At 38.0% G+C, this 23425-nt stretch overlaps 3 protein-coding genes across 6 annotated transcripts; all 3 read right to left on the bottom strand.

The window, feature by feature from the left end:
* Nucleotides 1-735: 735 nt before the first annotated feature.
* On the bottom strand, nt 736-6142 carry LOC131316411 (uncharacterized). Its single transcript, XM_058345761.1, has 2 exons — nt 6000-6142; nt 736-4121 (listed from the first exon to the last, which is right to left on the bottom strand). Exon 2 carries the CDS (start codon nt 3971-3973, stop codon nt 1217-1219), a length of 2757 nt encoding a protein of 918 aa, XP_058201744.1. The 5' UTR covers nt 3974-4121; nt 6000-6142; the 3' UTR covers nt 736-1216.
* A 2860-nt stretch (nt 6143-9002) lies between these two features.
* On the bottom strand, nt 9003-15951 carry LOC131316836 (bifunctional 3-dehydroquinate dehydratase/shikimate dehydrogenase, chloroplastic). Of its 2 annotated transcripts, none has more exons than XM_058346299.1 (11): nt 15759-15951; nt 15306-15547; nt 14306-14411; nt 13273-13491; nt 12120-12466; nt 11793-11856; nt 11548-11656; nt 11022-11165; nt 10383-10531; nt 9310-9472; nt 9003-9200 (listed from the first exon to the last, which is right to left on the bottom strand). In XM_058346299.1, the coding sequence occupies exons 1-11, from the start codon at nt 15765-15767 to the stop codon at nt 9160-9162; spliced, it is 1593 nt and encodes a 530-aa protein (XP_058202282.1). In that variant the 5' UTR covers nt 15768-15951; the 3' UTR covers nt 9003-9159. The 2 variants fall into 2 exon arrangements, with proteins under 2 accessions (XP_058202282.1, XP_058202281.1); XM_058346298.1 differs by having other exon boundaries at nt 13264-13491; nt 15759-15945.
* A 1612-nt stretch (nt 15952-17563) lies between these two features.
* Nucleotides 17564-22780, bottom strand: LOC131316838 (superoxide dismutase [Cu-Zn]). Of its 3 annotated transcripts, none has more exons than XM_058346301.1 (8): nt 22646-22780; nt 21081-21169; nt 20854-20955; nt 20620-20715; nt 20168-20199; nt 20007-20082; nt 18274-18327; nt 17564-17835 (listed from the first exon to the last, which is right to left on the bottom strand). In XM_058346301.1, the coding sequence occupies exons 2-8, from the start codon at nt 21154-21156 to the stop codon at nt 17813-17815; spliced, it is 459 nt and encodes a 152-aa protein (XP_058202284.1). In that variant the 5' UTR covers nt 21157-21169; nt 22646-22780; the 3' UTR covers nt 17564-17812. The 3 variants fall into 3 exon arrangements, with proteins under 3 accessions (XP_058202284.1, XP_058202285.1, XP_058202283.1); XM_058346302.1 differs by having other exon boundaries at nt 22605-22677; XM_058346300.1 differs by lacking the exon at nt 22646-22780 and adding an exon at nt 22576-22633.
* Between the last annotated feature and the right edge of the window lie 645 nt (nt 22781-23425).

Raw genomic sequence — 23425 nt, 5'->3', positions numbered from 1 at the left:
ATCTATAAAAATGTGGAGATGGAGAACCATCAAAGCATGCTCCGGGTCCCTGTAGCGAGCAATTTCGGGAAGCTGCAAATACAGCCCTTAAGGAGGGCTACAGGGACCCGGTTCCCAAAGCACACTGTTGAGAGCAGTATGACCAAGGAAGAACAATCCTGGGACCAATTTCGGGAAGCTGCAAATACAGCCCTTAAGGAGGGCTACAGGGACCCGGCTCCCCAAAGCACACTGTTGAGAGCAGTATGACCAAGGAAAAACAATCATGGGACCGCTAAATGTATCAAGTATCCGTAACAATCCTGGGACTGCTAAATGTATCGAGTATCCGTGTCAATCCTCGACACTTGGACAAGAGTGAAAAATATGTGACCAGGACTATGTGATCACATACCCAGCAAACAATTCAAGCAAATTCAAGTTTACTCTAGAACCACACATATTTGTATTCCCATATTTGATCAAGACGTATGAATACCAACTTTGCTACCACCACACGCACACATGTCACGACATGTGGGGACACACACTACAAGTTTCTATGCGGTTTTATAATTTTGTGTGGATGGTTCCCCAAATTCCCCTGTCCGTAGACATGGGAAGTAGAAGTATCACACACTATATAGGACCTGAAGCCCGTGCTGGTGCATGTAACATAGCCTGGGAGTTTGTTATTACACACAGCAGGTTTGAAGTATTTTCAAGAACTTGAAAAATTGCAATAACCAAAGAGCAAAACACAAAGCAAGTTGCCATTCAGCAGACAGCAAAGACACGTGGTAAATCCACGCAATGCTATCACATTAGTACGGTTCCTCCACGACTATTTCTCAGGAGTCCAGAGTAAGGAAATAAAAATAAGCTAAGTTAAGCACGAGTAAAACAACAATTTAAAGCCAACTCTGGGTTTGCCAACACTTGTAGATAATGCTTGAGTTGAGAGGAAAATTGGGTACCGAAAGTATCTACAAGATAAAGAAGTCCCTATGAACCTAAAGGTTAGACAATAGCAGTCATTTGATACCCCCCCACCATTTGCAGTAACTCAAGCTAAGACTTACCCGATTGGGCTTTCACCGGAGTCTTCCATCGAGAAAACCCCCAATAACAGAAAGAAACCTACCATGTGCAGAAAGGACACAGTTGCCCCAGTGTTGCTTAGTTAAGTGTTTTGTACAACAACATACAAGAGGGGATAAGATTCTTCACCGCCACATCAACTTGAGCACAATAAATAAACAGGTAATGCCGCCGGATGTAGTTCCCAGTACCCTCTCAAGCTGCCCCCCCTCTCTTCTGTCAGCCTGAAAGCAGGAATTTGATGGGAAAATCGGATTAGCTCCTTTAGAGGAAACTTCAAGGTGACAGGCGATCCTTCTTTCATTTGAGCCCTGAAGACTGTTTTAAACCCATTCACCGGCTCTAAAACCAAAACCTTTATGTCCAATCCATTTTCTTCGAGGATTTGCACCATTTCATATTCACAGTACAACAACTTGGAGCGTGTAATTCTTGCATTCCAGTTCTTGTACATTCCCCAAACCTCGCCTTTCCTAGGAACAATAGCATATTCACCTTTCTTATCCATATGTTCCACTTTTACCTCGTGAGAGAAGGCGGCAATATCGGTATATACCTTTGATATGCCCTTTTCGAGACTAAACCTGCCGCAAGTAGTGAGCATACTCTTGTCTAGCCACTGAGTCGTATTCTTAGGCAGTGGGGAAGCAATAAGCCATGTTATATGCAGTCTAAACTCTGGTCTATCGATTTTCTTAACTTGAGCATAGTACTTTGGCAAGCCATCCTCGTCGCTATATAATGCCCAAAACTGACCAATCTGGAAATTTTCAGGGCATTTCTCATCATCAAAGTTGTAAAATTCTGGGTCGGGAATTTCATAAGCTTCTTCCCCCTCTTCTGCTGAAGGTTCAGAACAAGAAATATTAGAATTTATTTTTGCAGCCTCCATTTTCAAATCTTCAGCGTCAATCTCATCAAGGTTGGTAGGAAGACAAGCGGGATCCAGTTCAAAAGATCCCTTAGGAACATCGTTTCTTTCCTCACCACTCATTTGAAAAGAAGGAACCCTGTGGGAGAATCTGAATAGTTGATTTGATGGAATTTGACACGAAAAAACCATTTCATCTTTCCCTTTGCGACAAAAGAGACATGAAAAGCCCCTCAGCTTACCCAAGTATGAAACAGAAACACCAACACTCTGATTATAGTCTGACAAGATTTCCACAAACTCAAATTCATACTTCCTCTTGCTGTCTACATCAGTTTTCCATTTTATGTCCCAATTTCTGAAGAGGGCCCATGTTTCCCCCTTCCTTGGATATATCTTGAAAGTGTCCCTTCCGCTGCCCCTTTCACAATAAGCCAAATGCGAGAACATAAGATGATCTTCAATAATATCCGAGTTCCCGTGCGTGAACTTACCGCATGAAGTAGGCAAACCCTCACTAATCCATTTAATGTCATCCTCATTATCTGGTTCTGGCTCTAGCCAAGTTATTTGCAATTTGAACCCAGGTGAGAAAACTTTTCTTATCTGCACATAGAATCTAGGCATGGCATCCAGACCATCGTAAACAGCCCAAGTTTGCCCAACTGCAAAACAATTTACTTTCCTATCCTTGTCGAAGTCACTGAAATCTGGATCAGGATATTCATAGGTTTCTGGATCAGTTTCCATGTTAAGGCTTGGATTTGACGAACTCTCAATCTTAACTGCAGAACTCCTCTTGGGACCATCCTTAGTAGTTCTTACTTCACCGTTTGCCTTCATAGTTTCTTCTTTATCATTTTGCAAGTTCTCCTTGTTATTATCAGGTTTATCGATTTTCGTTCCCTGTTCTTCAAGTTGAGTGGCACAAAATGACCCACTGCACTTTGCCCTTTTCCAAGACCTCCCACAGTCATCATTCTCCGCTAAATTCTCATCACCACTATCATTGGTATTCTCAGTATAGGAAACATGCTGTTTGGACCGAGTAGATCTCCGCGAGCCTAAATTCTGTTTTGCAAAAACTTCTCTATCCAATTCAATAATATCCTTTTCAAAGTCACTGCTGCTGCTTCCAGTGTAGCAACTTTCGCTGGATTTTGTTACCTGGTTCCTTTTCTTACCATTCTCTCTTCCAAAAGACTTCGATTCCTCAACTCCAAGTTTTTTATTAACCTTTATATCCACAACACCACATTTTCCATTGGTTTTAGAGTTCCCCCCAACGTCAGAAGCTCCTGCCTTTGGGACCGACTCCCTTTTTCGGACCCCACTGCTGAGATTTCCCTGAGATCCCACTTTGGATGCATTATTCACAAAATTACCCCCAAGGTTGGCCTTAAAAGCACCCTGATCGGGAACTTCTTTCTGTTGGGCCTTAATCTCATGGCCAGTGAAGGCATTTCTACAATTTGGACATCGTAAAAGTTTGTTGCGAAAAAATATTGGATATTCGTACCTCACAGAACAGAGAGGACAGACAGTCCAGAAAGCCTGTTGGTCGTTAGGAAATGTGGGTTGAGTCTCCCCCTGGGGGCCCCAACTAGGCGCCACAGTTTTTGAAACCTTACATTTACTGTCGTGTAACATTCGCTGCCCAGAATCCAAAAGAACCCTCTGAGCTTCCCCAATCAACTTAAAGGCATCTGTTGCACCGGAAAACTTGTTTTTATCCGGGTGAAGCAAAAGAGCAAACCTCTTGTATTGCTTCTTGATTGAAACTTCATCTGCTGTTGGTTCAATATTCAGAATGCCATACCAATCCGTTTGGTTTCCAAAAACCTTGTGTTCGAAAGAGCAATGCACATCACAAACCATAATCATCTGTGAAATACTTTCCAGATCCGGGTAGAGTTGCTGGGCCTTTAGTGCAACCTTTCTAGCCCCCCAAAAGTCCTTATTTTGCATCTTCTTCTCCGCAATCTGTTTGGCCCGGATAGCTTCTTCCTTGTTGCAATCCATCACTGTACCGGATTCCAGACACCCAAACTCAAATTCCCTCTTATAAAGGTCAAACAGACTAAGTTTGCGATGGTTACAACTCACACTTGAGTAAAATTGCACCAAGCCAAGTGAAAATGCTAAGATTGCATTGACCCTCCACACAAGCCTGAAAATGGCACATCAAATTTTTAGTCAACACAGGTCAAAAGGGAAATAAAAAGGCATTGGAGAAGAGGGCAAGTTGTACTGAAACATAACATATAAGCAAGAAAAAATTCAGCAGCATATGAAAAACAGCCACGGTTAGCAAGCAAGAAGGAAATAGTTGCCAATATACTGAATGGTTAGCCACTCTAACAGCACTTGGTAATAGACTCATTATCATCTGAAGTAAATACACTCGATAGACTTTCGTAGTCTCAACAAACTGTAATGGTTTGTTGCAATGTTCAACCATCCTCTCTCCAAAGGTTACAAAGAGTGAGGTAACCTTTCAGTTTCCAAAATTGATCCACCACGAATCTCCACACAATTCACAAGAGAACAAGGAGATCTTGTCCCATTGACCTAGCAAGAAGCCCATCAAAAACATAAACGAAGCAGTATTTTTTATCCCGAAACTAACAAGTACATTAAGACAAAAATATAGCAACAAAACGAAGCAATTGCTGAAATGGTAAATGACACTTTCTTCACGCCCCCTATTTCAAAATATAACTTAAACTAGTATTCCTAGTTCCCCCCAAACCATCATATCTCTGAAATCAATGGTGAAGCGAAAATTCTTGCTATGGGGTCAATAGCTAGAAAAATAGCAGCTTAGGGCAGCTTAGGCACTCTATTGTGGGGTCAAAATAACAAATATTGGGTGCAAAATACAATTTTTCTCATTGTGAAATCAAAGGAAGGGGACTTGTCACTTGATGGCTCTGCCCTTGACTGAAATGGCCTGTGATTCTACAAAACAGGGAAATCAAACCTCAGATTACACCTATGGACCACTTGCAGAAAAGTAAATATAAAAAAGAAAAGAAAAAAACATCTTCTGTTATTCCCCATCGGTAAGAGAATATTTACAACTGGTATGAGAAATCTACATCAATTTGGACCACCAGCTACATGGGAAGGCAGGTGTGGTCCCAAGGGGTTGCAAGGGGGACCCGTGCCCCTGCACAACTCCTAATGCTCTTGTGAATTATACTAATTTTTAGGTTACTTTGGAAAAATTCTATGGGATTGGCCCTTCCAAGTCCTTTAAGCGAAAAAAATTTCTTAAAATTTGTGTATGCGTGGGGGTAAAAATGCCCAAAATTTTAAGTTATCAATCATTTTTTAGGTTTTTTGTATAAAATTAAACGGTGGCTACGCACACATGTAATATCGTCTCTCTTTCAGACCTCACGAGTACCAATTTTTATTATTCATATAAAAATACACGTGATTCGGGCTAGACATAAATCCTGCGTCCTCCACGGTGGGAGAATCCAAGATCGCAAAACCACAAGCATATACAATAACCAGCCCATAACAGGAAGAAATTTCCGGTCCTTTCCTCTAGCAAGGACCCATGGCCTCGCAACTCGAAGCGTACCGAGGTGATCAACCGGGCTAAACCCAGTTGGTAAAACCAAATGTTTTCCAGTTTCCACACCTTGCATGCAAGAATTAACACAAAAAGAAAAAGTTCCACAATTTTGCAAACAAATTCAAATATTCCATCCAGAAGAAAGCCATAAAACGAAATGTACAACACCGATGAGCAATACAGAATGTAACCGGAGAATTGCATGTGGCCGATAACATTAGATGAACAGTAAACCCCACATTTTTTACACAGTACGGCAAAGACAAGCTCAAGTTTGTGCATTTTTTTGCCCAAAAGACGAGAGATTTACGACTCATTGAACGCATGCAAAACCCAGAGCAGGGAATACCCACACAATCAGAGCGTATTCTAGGCAAGGGGATATGGGGATAAAGTAAGTTGGTTAATCCAGTGAAAATCTGTAAAACAAGAAAAGAAAAATAAAACGGAGCAGTTTACCTTTAACAACATGAAAAGCTTGAAGGGCACAGATGAGAGAGAGAGAGAGGAGAGAGAGAGGTACGGTCCAGGCGCAAGTGAGTGGGATCCTTGTGCTGTGGGAAGAAAGAAAAATAAGATCTTAATGTGAAGGTCCTCGGAGATTGGGTTAATTGTGAAGGTGGTTCATTTTCACTTTTCATGTTGCAGGGATACCCTTCTGTAATTAAGGTGAACTTGAAGGGCACCTTATTTTTAGATTTTTCCCATTTTTACCCCCAGGAGATTACAAAACAATAAATCATGTTGATTGGGTATCGATCAATTCATTAGCTTGAGATAAACGATTTCAATTGACAGATCAAAAAAAAAAATATTTATTAACGATTTCAATCTAGTATGTCAATCTATTTTCTTAAGATGGATGCGTTCCTAAATCATATGGGTCGATGTCAATCAATATCAAAATTGACAGGATTGATTTTCTCAATGAGATCTAAAATTTGAGCGATTTCAATCACCAAAGTAAGCTCAAAATGAGCTAAAAACACACTCAACAAAATAATGTGTTTAAAATGGTTAAATGCACATGAATCTCCCAAAATTATAAGAAATTACAAAACACACGAAAATCTCTATACATTGTACTCCCTCCGTCCCTTATTTATAGTCTAGTTTTCTATTTTGTGTTGTCCCTTAATAAGTGTCCATTTTGTAAAATTAGTGGCTAAAAGCTGATATATTATCTATTTTGTCCCTAAAAGTAGATTTCATTTTAAAAAGTTAATGAGTAAAAGTGTAATGATGATGGGTAAGTAGAGAAAGTGGAAGAAAAAGTTGATGTGAGAGGTATAATGATGATGTCTTTTTAATAAGTTGAAGTTACGAAGCAGGACATTTAAAAATGGACAGAAGGAGTATTGCTTACCACTTGTCGAGTAACCCGATTTTCATGAGGCTTGTAAGTATTGCAGGTAGCAAGTCCAAAAGAGGATCTTAGAGGATTGGGATCCTCTTCTTGGAAAATCTCTCGATCGATCTCTCCTATGATTCAAATTGGGGCCACACAATGTCTCATTATGATTATTCGAGTCGACCCTTTTATTTTTTGTTTCTGTATTTTGAGACCGGTAGTGTCTCCTCTTATTGTATTGTGTTTGTTTTGGTTGGATTTGTTAATAATATTGGAATGATCTGGTTTAGTCACAAAAAAATAATAATAATAATTCCATGGGATTCCTGACCCTAAGGCTCCATTCAGTTACACGAGTGTCCCCTCTTATTTGTATTGTGTTTGCTTTGGTTGGGTTTGCTAATGCTATTGGGATGATCTGGTTCGGTCAAAAAAAAAATTTCCATGGGATTCCTGACCCTAAGGCTCCATTTAGTTGTCGGAAATGTTTTGTGGGAAATCGGTTCCCAGAAAAAGTGAAGCGAGATGAAATAAAGGAAAATGAAATTTATTTTCCTGTGTGTCTTCTATTGACAAGAAATCTTGCAAGAAAACAAGAATCCCTTCCTTTTGGCAAGACTTATTTTGCAAGAAAGTATTTTCTGGTGGGAAAGTTGAAGTTGTTGGTCCTACAACTTTCCTGACTAAACACACACAAAATTACGGAAAAGTTAATTTTTCCTTGCCTTTTCTCATCCGTGCAACTAAACGGGGACTAAGGGTTCTAGGAAAGCTATAGCTATTGGAATTACTAATAAGCCAAAAATTCTACTGGCATAACAAATTTGTGCACAGATTTCTATGTGGGGCCCACTAAGAATCCCACACAAGTGATCCGAGCCGTTCATTATGTTTAAAACATTTTTTCAAGAATCCTCGAAAAAAATCAGCTCAATTCGATACCTATAAGTACTTGATCTAATCGTCTAACTTTTCATTCTCTAAAAACTTGAATGAAAAGTTAGATGATTAAATCAAGCACTTATAGGTATCGAATTGAGCTGATTTTTTGTAAAGGCCCTTGAAAAAATGTTTTAAACATAATGAACGGCTCGGATCACTTATGTGAGACCCGTAGTGAGCCCCACATAGAAATCCCTATACAATCTGTGCACAAATTTGCTGTGCCAGCAGACTAGTTCCTAATAAGCGCCATGCTTGTCAACATTCCACAGCCAAAACCTGTACCCCTAAAACAGCCTGTATAAAGACTCCTACAATGGGGACAGATATATGACTTTTGCACCTTTATTCCCTTGAGCAGCTCTATCCACTTTTCTCCACAAATATTCTGACTTAGGCATAGGGGTTGGTTGGCAGCAAACTAATGTCAAGTTCTTTTTTGCAAATTGTCAAGACATCAATTCATCAACAACTAAATGTGAAATAAATGGATCCCACAAATACAAAAATCAGAATAGCAATGCGATTCCTGGTTACATATTTGTGTTTGGTTTAATTTTTGAAATATAGTAGGGGTAATAAGTGAATAGAGAAAGAAATGTTAGAAGTAGGAGAAATCTAGGAGAAATTTTTTAAAAAATTCTTTTTGAAAAGGGAAGAGAACAAGGCATAAGCTTGAAAATAATTTGGAACCATTCCCAATCGAGGAGTGCTATGTACCCCGAAAGAGTACCCAGAAATGACCCCGAATTTGAAAATCAACGGTCGGACCGTTGATTTTCAAATTCGGAGTACTTTAATTAGGACCATTGATTTTCAAATTCGGGGTCACTTTTGGGTACTCTTTCAGGGTACATAGAATTTTCCTTCCCAATCACTCCCCAAACGAAGCCGGTATCGTTCCAATCGAGAAAATTCTTAAACAAAACAAACATGAAGTTCTTGTAGCCATAAGAAGAAGAATTGGTGAAATATATTCGTTTGGTCGTTGGAGAAATTTACAAATTGGAAGGAAATGATAGAAAGACTCAGAACACCATTTCGCCTCTTTCCCTCTCCCCCATGAATTCCTTCCAAAAATTTATGTTCAAAGCAAAGGCGAATAGAAATTCACAATCAACATGAGTAGCCACGCAGACGGGGAATAAAAACGGAAGGAAACAATATGATTTCGCCGATAAAAATAAGGTGAGAAATTAGGGAAAATAACTTGTTTAGAGTTGATTAAAAGTGCCATTACATAACTCAAAAGAATCACATCCGCAACAAGCTAAAGCCGAAAATTGAATCAGCTATGCCTAGGAAATCAGCGATCACCTTCATATATCAATATTTTGCCATAATATTCCGAAAGAGTTCCCTCGGCGCTGCAATTGAGACATAAAACCAAATGGGAAAAGAGAGAATAGTCAGACCCACTTTGTATATCTTTATGCAAAAACCTGAACCCTTGAAAGACAGTTAAGTTTGTCATACCAGGCAATCCAGTAAACCTCTCAAATTGTTCATATGCCTGCCCAATGAACATCTCCACCCCAGTAACAATTGTGGCTCCAGATTCTTCCGCTTCCCGCAGCAGTCTCGTGATTTTCGGGGTATAAACGGCGTCGAAAACCAATGCGTATGAACTTAGAGCTCGCTGTTAAGAACAGATATTACTTGCTCACATTGATTGAGAATTCACGACGGTAATTTTAACAGTTTGATAAATTGGTATGGACATTCAGTACCAGAAAGGAGCATACACTTCTAAAACTCAATAAACACTATGATGAAAAGTCCCACATTGTCTAGGTATGACAATAATTTGCAAATATCTAAGCACGAGGACAACCTCAATAACTAGGTTTTGGGGTTCAGTTATATCTAAGGCCGCCTGGCAGGGGAGGGGGGTGTTCGGTTTTGTGAAGCGTGGTTAGTAATAGACGTAAGGCCAAGGCATTCACAGATCCACCTAAAGACATTATGGTGATTCGTTCTGTGTGAAACCTAACTTGTATATGTTGCCTTTCTAGCAGTCATCATTTTTTATACTTCTTCCTAATGCAGAAGGTACTCAAATCTGGGGTAACCCATGGACATAGGCATTCTAGCCGAATCACCTAAATTGTCGTCTCACGCTTTTTCTGGTTGTGCTTATCTTTATTCTTCAGCGAGTGTTTGTGTGTGTGCGCCCGCATGTGTGTTGTGTGTGAGTGTTGCTTGTTGCCTAACAGGGACCACTTATCAGTTAGGTGTTGTCTTTGAGTAATGCTTGTTGCCTAAAAGGGACCACTTATCAGTTAGGCGGAACATATGGTCATCCCAGCCAAACCCATTTGAGGAGCCAAATATTTTTTCCAATGCTAGGTAGTAGCTGCGGACTTGGATAGGAATCCAGTCTAACAAAAACTCCATCAGAGAAACGGAGACAAGTTTCAAGTCATCAAAATCTCAAAGTGCATATCCACTACTGCCGTTAATCATTATATTTGTTCAGGCAAACAATGTCAAGTAACCGGAATCGGAAGTAGTTTCAATATAGATAAGTACATAGGAGGTGGGCATACCTTGGAAACGGGTGTCTCGTCAACTTTTGGATGCATTCCTATAGAAGTTGTGTTTGCAAGGATCATACCATCCTCTGGATGGAAATCATTCAAATCGGCAAGAGATAAAGCATCTCCTCCAATTGTATCAGCAATTTCTTTAGCTCGATCTTGCAAAGAAGAACTGGTAAATCAGAAGTCATGCTACAAAAAGAATATATAAATGCCGAAAATTAAGTGTGAGCTTGGCTTGTCTTGCAAAAGAGAGAGCCTCTCGAAGCTTTTTAAGTTTTGGGTGAAACTTCTTAAATTTCTCGATTCATCTCGACAAGAAACAAAAAAGTACAAAGATGGACCAATATTGAAAATAGTTTACCAAAGATAAACAATTCAGCTTTTTTGATGGGCACAGCTTAAGATTACCAGACATCCAGACCATAGAACTAGGATGCCATCTAACATTTAAGGGAAAATGATGGCTAAGGACGTGTTTTGATAATTAATACCTGCCAAGGACATTTTCAGCATTAACAAATGGTCTTAGCTTGTCCTTTGCGGGTATTAATTATCAAAACACGTCTTGGGCCGTCATTTTCCCAACATTTAAGGAACTATTAAGCATACTCAACAGCAAAATGCATTGGGAAGCTAGAATCTCACCATAAGTGCGATTTGCAATCATCACCCTTGCTCCCTTTTCTTTAGCGCCATAAGCAAGTGCCTTGCCGGCACCACCAGCACCAACGACAACAAACAGTTTACCAGCCAAGGGCGATCCAATCGTACCATTTGCATGACCTGAACCTGTAAAAGAAAAAGAAGTTCACAAAGGGTTAGTTGTATGACAAATTACCTTAACTCTATGTAACATAGACTCACGGGTTAGGACTCGGGCGCTGGTATGTGCCTAAGTGTCGGATTCAAGGGCATGGGAACATGCCAAAATATTCATAATCTACAAAATATATTTCTTTTATTTTCTAAGATAGATGGTATTTACCAGGCGCCTAGATCATTTCATGCATAATATACCATGTACACTGGAATTGAACAATATGGTTGTTCGGTGGATGTCTAACTAAACACGTTGGACATCGATCCTATACCTTACCCGCTTGTCGATTGTCTGACACAGATACTTTGTGAAAAAGTACATATATAACTAATAGTTGAGAACAGATGATACCTCGTAGTGCATCCTCAATAGCAGTAATAGCACCAACATAGTCCGTATTGCAACCAAATAACTTCCCATCACTTGATTTCCTGATAATGCAATTAACAGCTCCTATTGACTGAGATGTCATCAAAAAGAAGGAAATCAATCAAAAACAATATCAGATAAGAAGGACCGCAAGAACCTTCATCAACCTCATCAGAAACTGTGACTGGGTAGACTTCATCAAATGGACTGTGAGAAGCCTCAATTACCTTTGCCACTGGATCAACCTCATCACAGCACTTAACTGCAGCCTCCTTGTGGGGAATGGTACAACTGCACAAGAGGGATTTCACTATTTATGTTAGTTTAATTTGAGCAGAGTTATTCATTTGGTAACATGTCCTATAAAAGTGACTTTGAGGAAAACAAATAACAATGAGAACCACCATCATAAAAAATAAAAAAAAAACCCTTACGAAAAGTTTAGGAACCCGATAACTTAGGGGAATAAATATGGGAATGGCCCAAACCAAAGCATGAACAAGTAACACTCGAGTCAAATATCATACTACTATTGCCAAATCTTGATATTAAACCTGAACCCAGCAAAATCTGTGGATGAATAAGTCTGGAAAAACTTCGCAATGTCGTCCATCAATAAATGTATATAAACTCCATCAAAACCAACTTGTTTGAATGCTTCATTGTATAAAATAGGTGACTTGCTGTGGCTGACAGGCTTCCCAATAATCCCAAACACTTTTGTATCAGGTCCAATCTGTCTGAAATTATACAACTTCATCAAATCATCTATTGTTGGTTGACCAGGCGCTGATGCTACTCCTGACTCAAGGGTGCCAAAAGTGAGATATCCCCCAAATTTGGGGCAAAGTATCCGTGACATCAATCCCCTCTCTCCCATAACCATAGCTATAATTGGGACCTGGAAATTTATTTATGTCGCATACTAATTAGAAACAATTACTACAAAATGTTCAAAAAGAAGATAAAAATAAATTTGTCATACATGGCATTTCAAATAAGAAGATAGTAAATGTAATCTTTACAAACAAAAATATGAAAAAGCATTACAAGAAGACAAATGTCGTCAACCAAAAAGAGACAAACTAATTTTTCACAGCTACCATAAAGCAATGTTAAGTACTTAAGACTACACTATCATAGTTACATGATTTCAGAGTACTTTCGCTTTTTTGAGTCTTTGATAGAAGACAAATGCAGAGCTACATCAGAACCATGGTATTTAAGTTATGATATATATTTCAAACCTTAGCATGTTCAATTTTCCTCCCATATTCAACACATTATTTGACCTGATTACGAAAAACCTTTCATTCGTGCAAAGTTAATCAACATATACACAATCAGCAACGTCGCCTCAACTAGGGAACTAAAAAATGTCTTGTTTTTTTTATCACTAAAATTCACCTCATGCATTAAATCATGGATCATCTTTACGTGAAGTTTCAATTCAAGCAAACCTGGCAAGCTCCTCTCTCCCTATCTTGGTCCCGCAGAACATGATTACAATTTCCATATAAATGTGACCCACACGTAGAAACATTTATCTATAACACTTCAGTAAAGTTTACAATATCACTACCGAACATGATCACAGTAAACAATGATGTTCAAAAATACACCAAGTTTCAGTCCAAGGCAAAGAGAATTTTATGAAAAAACTTCATAAGAGTTCAGAAATCCTTGGACAAGACTTACGCCTCTTACTTGAGAATGAACAGTTATTTCAAAAACACGTGCAACATCAGTGATATCCAAGGCAGTTGTTGCAATCTTCACAATGTCAGCTCCAGCAGCTTGTATTCTTGCCACAAGGTTGCCGAGATCCTCCCTAGAGGGAGTATTTTGATAGTTATGTGACGAAATAATGACTGCACATTTTCCATGCTTCTTTCCATTCATGGAACTGTTGAACTCTTGAGCAACCTTCACAAGAAAATGTAGTCATTCAGAGATTAGTCTTCGCAGGTTCAGTTAGATTCCCAAAAAATTATGAAATCCGGCCCCTTAAAAGAGCATTTGGTGGAAGTAATTGTGAACCCTAGTGGTGCATTTGAGCTCGTTCATGCTCATTAAAGATGTATGGGATGCATTATTGCATTAATGAAGTGCCTGAATATGTACATCCAATTCTGTCATAGGTCTCAAACAGTCACTAATATGCCACTTCTGAGTTCTGACAACAAAACTTGTCACTACTTAGTTATTTTTGTTGTAGGTACAGTAAAATGTTTTCTTGCAGTCCATCACTAAAGCACCAGTGAAACCCATAGCCAACTCCACATCTCTCTCACTCAACATGCACTTCTAAATCAACCTAATTAGTGTTTGTTATGGTGTTTCAAATTGGGTATGTGGCAGCTCTTTCATATTTGGGCCAGTTTAGATGTAATAATGACAGATTTTTTTAGAAAGAGTAGTTCGAACCTAATCCACCACAATAACCTTAAGTGTCGGGCCATTTGGCTAATGAGAGACCATGCAGGGACAATGTAAAATGACCAGACAAAGCAAAGCAAAGAATCAACTAACAGTTATAATCCTAACGTTTTAAGATGTTTTTAGTAATTGATCACGAAGAAAATGATTTGAAGGTTATAATTTTTTCCATATTTTGACACAAGAATTCCTTCATAACCACCTTATAACACAACAAATGGCAGGTTTTGAACTGTTTAATTCACATTACAAGTCAATGTCAGGTTTTCAACTGTTTAATTTTAGATTACAAGAAAGCAACCTGTAGCTCAACATCAATATAATCAGCTCCCAACTCCATGGCTAACCGAAGCGCATCCAATCGACTGTTTTCATCCCCCTCATACAGACCACCTTCCCATTTTGGTCTACAAAAGCACATCAAATCAGAAAAATCCCATACTGTAAATTGTCGCAAAGATCAACAGTGACATGAATTTATATGGAAATGTCCGAAACAAGTAGAACTTTAGCCAAGTAACTACTTCCACTGCTTCAATTTTGGTGAACCGAACAAAAATTCTCTCAATAATTTAGGGTCCTTCAATTGACAGCCGACTGGTCCGTCAATAAGAAAAGAAAGGGAAAAAACAAAAAAAACACACACTCCAGTGCATTTTTTACACTTTTCAAAACACTTTCACACCCTTTTATATACAAATATCACATATTTTAATACACTCTTAAACCTTAATCACAACCAGCCGGGCTGTCTTTAGCATTTTCCATTTAGAAAAGAAGAACAAAACCGTACATATGAGATCGAATTGAAGCCCAAATTGCATTACAAAGTCACAGACAGCAGCAGAACTATATAGGGCTCGAGGGGGCCGGCCCCACCCAAATATAATGGAGTATACTTATACTTCAGGCAATATGAGTATTATTTATATTAATTAGTATAGCAACCTCTGAAGATCTAAATGATTTTGATTTGGTCCAGTCAAAAACTAAGGTTACATTTTCTCAATTTCTTTCAAAAATTAACACACATGGGCATTTCAATTTTTTCGCACTGAATTAAAGATCTAATTGAGTTCTTTAATTTGGTGTGAAAGAATTGAAAAATTATGCACGGAAGTACTTTTTTTTTTCCCGGAAATTGAACGTCTTTTCAAATGGGACAACTATTTAGTATCATATGCAATAAGTCTCTGTACTACAAAATCTACACGATATAACGATTAACGAGTATATTTTCGAATAAAAATACATCTCGGCCAAAATTCTGGCTTCGCCACTGCTCAATTGAGATTGCGAACCTGTAAGTAAAGAGAGTGGGCAAAGGACACCGTTTGATTAGGATTTCGATGTCGCGACGAGGATCGAAGCTCTTCAGACTGTCCAATCGAACCTCCACCAGATCAGCACCGCTCGATTTCGCCTCACTCATGTCAATCAACATCCGATCAATAGAATCCCCCATCAACGGAGCACAAATTAGGGTTGAGTTCTTCCTAATCCCCTCACTCCCCATCTTCACACCAGCTACAGCTGGGGCAACCTGTAATCCAACTCGGAAAATAAAGGAAAACGAAATCAAAAAAAATTTGGGCAAATTTAAAAAAAATAAATTAAAAAATGAACAGACTGTGGTTGGTGAGGAGGATGTGAAGAAGTGGAACTTGATGGCAGATTGGAATAAAGTTAATTACTTATCGAACGAAAAAGATTGAGGAATAAAGCAAAGTAATTACTACTATATCATGACTTACCAACTCCATGGTGTGGACTGGCGAGGACGGAAGAGAGACTACAATGGCTGCGCTCTGTGCTCCGTAGTTTCAGTCGGTAGTGTCTATATATATATATATATATATATACACACACGCGCGTATGGAGAGAGAGAGAGAGAGAGAGGAGTGCGGTAGATAGAGTTTGGTGTAGGCGCTGGTTAGGTGCATGCCGAGGATGTGACTTTTCAAGATTACGATGTGCAACGGTTCCCGATATGCTTGCAAATCGGGCTACGTTTGTCATAAACCCGTTTACCCTAATGACACTAAAACGGGTTCGGGTTGTACCGGAGGAGCCATAAATAAATTAGTAGAAGAGAATGACCCTCGGACGGCCCAAGTTTTTTTTGTAAAAAATGGGCGTAAACAATATGAGAATAACTTATTCATGGACGAGCTGTGAAAAGTTATTTGCAGAGGCGTTCAATCTTACCTGTCCGTCTCGACAATCAATGTTTGAAATATATTTTTAAACTTTAATCAGTGATAAAATATCTTTGACCAATAATAATTTGTTTTTAATCCGGATCGTCCAAAACACTTTTGGACGCGCGAGATTGAGCTCCGTGAATAAATTTTTCTCAAACAAAATTACTGTTAAGAAAAATATAACCAATTAAAACCAGTTATCTTCACAATTATGTTCTTACTCCTCATTAGGCCATCCATAGTGATATAATCAAAAGCCAATTGTTTTTAAAGTTAACAATGTTAGTGCAAAAGATGACTTACAATGGAATAATCAAACTTAGCAACATCCTTAGAAATAATTAAATTTTAGGCTTTGGATAACCAAAACTAGCAACCTTTTTCAATAATCAAAATCTGTGAACCTCACACCACATAAGTTAATTAGTTTCAAAATTTGTATACACGCGTGTTTTAACTGATATTTTCTTCTTCTCTTATTCGCCTACTCTATATCTTCTTCACTTCACCCACAAACTATTTCTCTTTATTTCTCTCAAAAAGTGAAGCTCATATCTCTCGATCATCTACAATTCAACTCATTGTCACTGAATTAAGATATTTCACTCTTCTTTCTCGTTTCTATTTCCCTCCTGCCCCCCCCAAAAAAAATTCATAATAGGAGGGAAGAAAGTCACCAATTTTTGCCAAAAATTAAGACAGGAAATCGATATATTTTTTATCCAAAAAAAACGCAAATAGAGGGAAGTGAATGGCGGAAAACAAAGGGGAGAGAGAGAGAGAGGACCCTTATTTTGGTTATGGACTAGAAGTGATCATTGTGAAGCTCAACATTGTTAAGCTTAACAACCTCTTAAGTGAATAATCAAAAGCTGATGTGTCAATTTTTGATTATCTTTTTTTGATTATACCACTGTGGATGGCTTTAGTCCTTTAAAAGCAGGCAAGATTTTTCTAATTCCTTGTCTTCAGAATCATTTGGCAACTTATTTAAGACTGGTTGAATCGTGTATTGGTAGTGGGATTTAAAAATGTATTAAAAGCTAAAATCAAAACTAAAATATAAAATTGACTTCACTTTGAACTTGGCTCCTCTTCTGTATGAGTTTGGATTGCAGAAAGTAGTTTATGTAATCTCAGTCGTCAAAAGGTGTTTAATGGTTCAAATATGTTGAAACATTCGTGCTACAGAAACATACTCTTCTTGGGAAGATTCATTTTCAAAATCTAAACCATTGATTGTTGGGATGGACGACCAAGATGCATCTACAAACCTCTCTGCAATCTATCCACAAATCTAACAACCACACCCTAACGAATACAGAGATGCCTATATTGACGATTGTAGAAGTCAATGAGATCACAAACAGGAAATACTCAAATTAATTTCCATATCCATAGTTCAAACAAAAAGGAGCCACCAAGTTAAACCCATCACACGAAAAGGCGCACAAGAAAAAAAGTAAGGCAAAATGCAGTACAGAATCAAAAGATTGAAACCATATTAAGTTCATTTAGTAATCCTTATTCACCAGCAACTCGACTTTCACAAACTTATACGGTTCTAAATTGGTGGCAGGATACTCAAGTAAACAGCACCAGTATCAACCCTGCAGGCCAATGATACCTGTAAACGGCGAGAGTGTTTTAGACAGATATTAGTAATGAATACTAAGATTCAAGGCTGTGTTTTGGATCGTGATTCGGGAAGGGGTTAACCGAGGGAGAGGAAAATGGCAGTTATACTCCTATATTAATTCTTCAGCAGTTGGAACCTGCCTGTTGTGTAAAATACGTTTGGATACAGGTGTACCAGCTAGCATGTGTGAAGGGATGAACGATAAAACATGATTTACTTCATATAACAAAAGAAACTGTTTACAATCTTAACTGCTTTTTTCCCTTATCTTTTCTTTATCTTCCAATTTTGATCCAAAAATTCCTTCCACAAGTCTGTTATCCAAACACAGCCTCAAGGACTTACTTTTCAATCTTGGCAACGAAACAAATGTGTTTATCAAACATCGCGTAGTATACTTGATAATAAGGAAAGCAGATTGCTTACCACAGGCAATCCTTCCGCCAGCATTTCCTGTGGTTTTGCTTAGTTCATGACCACCTGAACAAAAGCAAGATAGAATATAAAATGATGCATGAAGAAAAGGGTGGACAAAAGACAGCGTTGTGCCAAACTGTAAAATTTCATGGAATATAATTCAAATCGCCATCCTTAACTTCAGGCAGATGCTTAAGTACTGAGCACAATGAAGGTCAGATGATGGTCTTTTTACCACAAAAACCAATGACGTGATGCATTTTTTTAGTTCATGACATGGGTCACTACTCAAGGAAAAAATGAAAGATAGTTGTTTTCCGCTCCACTCATGTCACCAACCCACAAAATCTTTGAGCCACAAACCTTAAATATTTCACTTATGATAGCAACTAAGTGCCTACCGAGGATATCTGCCAATACACAACTAAGTGTTTACTTTTCTCATGTTTTTTTATTCCCAAATTTTGGCAGATAATGAATAAATGAAGGGTACATCAACTGAATCTAATCCGAACCCCACATTTTTGCATAACATCTTCTGTGAAATGCATTTCCATTTACCAAAAATTTTCAGACTTGCTACCAAAAAATTCCCTCATAGTAGTATCACAAATTGCAGTACATCCACAAATGATAACAATTGAACGATCAGTTTCATGCTAGTTCACAGCTTTATGGTCAGGAAAAGAACAATCTATTCATCTTTTATAAGAAGCATCAATATTTAATGGTAGAAACAGTGGGATGATAATTTCGAAAGTATCAGAATCATTACTTAAGTAAATGTTTTCGATCAGTTTTAAGAGTTCACGGAATGACATTCATTTCAAGTAAAGTATTGGTAATTTCAAACCTTCCCAGCAATACTATCCAGTCAGGTGCTTGAGTGCTTCACATGGCCGTGGCACATTAAACATGTCTTGCCAAAACCATGGCCTTCGTGATATGATATTGTTCCAATCTTTCACTTGATGACCGTACACCCAAAAGTTCGTTTGTGAATTGTCAAACACTCCAATATGTTCAATCAGGGACGGATGTACATGGGGGCACGTGCCCCCACTCAAACGCGTGCCCCCACTCGAAATAAAAATATTTTTTTAAAATATTTATGTATAAATTAGCATATTAAAGTGCGCTAATTTATAAACATACTCACTTGTATATATCCCAAAAATACACACATAGAATTCGTTTTATGCCTGAATTTCATCATATGATGCATTTATAATTGTTACTTTACAAGCCATTTGTCTATTTTGAGCTATTCTTTCTTGATTCTCTTTATTTTTAACCGTTTAGGATAAATATTTTAAAATAAAGGCATTAACAAAACTAGTTCGATCATTCTAAAATTTGTTGATGTTCATTTAAAATATACTTTAAAAATTTTGTCTAAGATTTTGTGCTCATTTTTACCTAATTTAACTTAAAGTACGCTTTATAAATTTTTGTAATTAGTAATGCATGCTTTAATTTTAAACGATCTTACTATGGTTGACTAAAAAAATAAACTTTCGTCATTATGATTAACAGGTGCCCCAACTAGGGTGCATTCCTGGATCCGTCCCTGTGTTCAATACCACATAAGAGACTCAGAAAGCAATGCTAGCTACGTTCATATTTCTCACATGACAATCTAGGATAATTTTGTATCTGGAATATCTGGAGTTAAGAGGAACCAAAATATGTAAACGCCAGCAGAGAATGCAACACTAATGATCAAAGTAAGATATAATTACCCTTTCCAAGATCATCCGGGTCAGCATGAACAACAACAGCCCTTCCAATGATGGAATGTGGTCCTGAAAGAGGGATCTGCATAAAGTAAACATGTCAAGAAAAACTCCAATTGACTGCCCATATAGCATGTCTAAACTCTTCAGTGCAGTTAGTAATTCACCTGTTTGTCAACGATAGTGAAACTTGCAGTACCTGAGACACATAAAGTCATAACAAAATGTTAATGGCATGTTACAATACTGTCCAGAAAATTATGCACCTCATGGTTAATCGAACTCAAATGCATCTACAGAGACAGGATCCTTTTCATGACAAAAGCAAAACAACTTCTGTCATCCCGTAAATAGCAGGAGGGCATGGGAAGTATTAGTCCAGATGGGACCATTTCGACGTAAATCCAAGAAGAGTAAGAATACCAAACATTTCTCACAAAACAATAACGGTCATAATTACACTAAAATAAGTTAAGTTTCTTGGTTAGGAAAAGTTCTCTTGATAAATGAACATGCAACCGGATGATCAGTATGTTTTACCAATCAAGATAGCAGCATCCGAGGAGCAAATAACTTGACAATGATGACGAAAAAGAGTGCATATCAAAAGGAAACATACCATCTTCGCCAACTATGACGTTACCAAGGTCACCAGCATGGCGATGCTCATCCTCAGGAGCACCATGGTCTTTTCCAGCAGGATTAAAATGTGGTCCTGCAAATATGAATAGTCCAAAATTGAAAATTCTAGAGTTGAACCTCATTATACTAGTATTTTCTCAGGTGTCCTGGCTATGCTTGGATGGAACTGAAAAGAAGATAAAGAGGGTGAATTTATGGGTTTGAAAATTACCAGTTGACATGCAACCATTTGTCGTATCACCAAGAGCATGGACGTGGAAACCATGAGCTCCAGGTTTAAGGCCAGAAAGGCTTCCAGTAACTGTTGTCGGACCTAAGGCATACAAGAAACAGAATAATTTAAATTGCCAACACGATTGTCACACACACACCCACGCTGCCACGCAAGCACGCATGCACACACACTCCATTTAACTACTGTAATGTAAATGAAAGTACCATCTCCTTCTTGGGTGAAGTATACAGTGCCATTTACACCCTCACTGCTGTTAAGAACGACGACAGCCTTCACCATTGTTATATGTGATCTAAACAAGTGATAAAACCAGATCTCAGCATTTAGATTACACATAAGAGCTGATAAAGAGGAAATTTTCCTAAGGAAATGAATGTCGATTTACCAGATACTAAGTGAAAAGACAAACATAAATAGGAAATCTCCATAACTGATCACCGGATGGCCAAAAAAGTGAAGCTAGAGAGAACTTTGAAGTTGAACTCCATCTTACGAATCAGTACATAGTAATATAGACTAGAAACCCACTAACGCATTTGAATTACCCATTGTAAGATCAGAAACACTTTAAATGTACATTCCATATCGTACAAAATGCCTTCAAATTACTCATCTAGAATGTGAAGGTCTGTCTGAGAGACAAATGAAGGGTCATTGAAAGAATACCAGTGGTTAGCTTCGATTCAATTCTCATACGCTGAAATATAATGATTTTATTATGATTCTAAATAATGTTAGTACGAAAAATTATGCAAAGAGGACCATTCAAAATAATAGCAACATTTTCCAAGTGTTTCAAGTTAATTACTAAACCATATGTTGAATTTGTTTTTGAAATGCTTCTGCAAATAGCCAAACAAGCATGAGCAAAAATGTGTGCGTGCTATTAAGAACTGAATTACTTATCAAGACATTTCGCTTAAGTTTCAACCACTCTAAATAATGTGTTATGCACATACAGTTTTCACAACACGGAAAGATGCAATCATAATCACATTTCTTAAGAAATGAAAAGAACTCATCGCCAACAGTAAGTACACTTTGCATTCACGGTCCCTCCCAGTTGTAAACACAACAAATACTCAAAACAAGTTAATCCCCTCGGCCTTAGGCTGTGTTCAGCTCAAGGATGCATCATAGGATTTGTGGATACAAAAGAACACGTAGTGAATTTCCCTTCATAAACTCAAGGTATGTTTTCCTTTTTCTAAATACAAGTCCATTTACTAATCCTTTTTCCAAACACAACCTTAAAGAAAATAAAGCCCAGAAATGCCACTAAAACCGGGATAATCTCAATATCAGGGAAAAAGTTTCCATGCAAAAGTGATTTGTAACGCCACAGGATGTGGTCCCGTGTACGTGTGTATCCCACCCTATGTGAAAGAGACGTTAAAAAAAAACGTTAGCATTGAAAATTTTCCCATTTCTTTTGCCCCAAGTTCGCTAGGAAACCAAACACAGTCCAATTAATCAACAGTGAACAGATTCATACAGAAGTCAACATCGCAATCACGTAACACATTCAAGTTCCACGAACAAAATCGAATTACTAAAAATTCCACAGGCTGAATCCATTTCGATCAGATTTACAGTCTTTGATGATATCCATTTGTGAACCTACTTATACAGCGTGAAGATCAAGCAGAGTAGATCATCATCGATTGCAAAGAATTAAAAAAAATAGTCGAATCTTACATTCTCATGTTACACGAAAGGAATCGTACCTATGGATGGAAAGAGAGTGAGAAAAATGAACGGATTTTACCTCAGAACGCCCCTTTAGTCAGAGAGAGAGAGAGAGAGAGAGAGAGAGAGAGTCACTGCTGAGCTAATGAGTTGAGAGTTATGAACAGCTGCCCAGTGGTAGGTGGCTTTTATCTGCCAATGGGTGGGCTTGAAATAATAGGAGGAGTTATGGGCTTGAAATAATAGGAGGAGTTAATGAGTCTAGCCCGGCCCGGCCCGGCCCACCACCTATTTGCATTCAATTATGTACACGTATAGATTCAGAAACAGATGTGTAGATAATTTTTTTTTCATAATTAGGTATTCGGATCAATTTACACGCATCTTGATTAATTTTAAGATGGGGACCATAAACTCACCATCCACTAATGGTGTAAAATTTACCCTTTCAAAATAGTTACTCCATCCGTCCCTAAATAAGTGTCAGACGCGCAAAACTAGACCTTACAAAATATGTATATTTTTCATTAAAAAATTTAATTTTTTTCCACAATCTAATAGAACGCATTGCTATTTATTGATTTGTGAAAAAAATTTGATTTTTTTAACGAAACAAATACATCTTTTTGAAGGCCTAAGTTTGCGCATCGGACACTTATTTAGGGACGGAGGGAGTATCTTTTTTTTTTTTGGGGTAAAGTTTCCAACTTCAAAATAGTTATCTTGTTATTGCTTTTGCAAGAAAAACATTTTGGGCCACTTGAAAGATTTTTAAGAGTTGTTTATGGTCCTATTTCATTGATTGCGGCCTTGTAGAAGTGTGCGGCCCCGGTACACAAAGTTTGCGGCTATGATGTCA

The sequence above is a fragment of the Rhododendron vialii genome, chromosome 2a (assembly GCF_030253575.1).
Source record: "Rhododendron vialii isolate Sample 1 chromosome 2a, ASM3025357v1".
In the NCBI taxonomy this organism is placed as follows: domain Eukaryota; kingdom Viridiplantae; phylum Streptophyta; class Magnoliopsida; order Ericales; family Ericaceae; genus Rhododendron; species Rhododendron vialii.
This window is presented reverse-complemented; position numbering and strand designations above follow the sequence as displayed.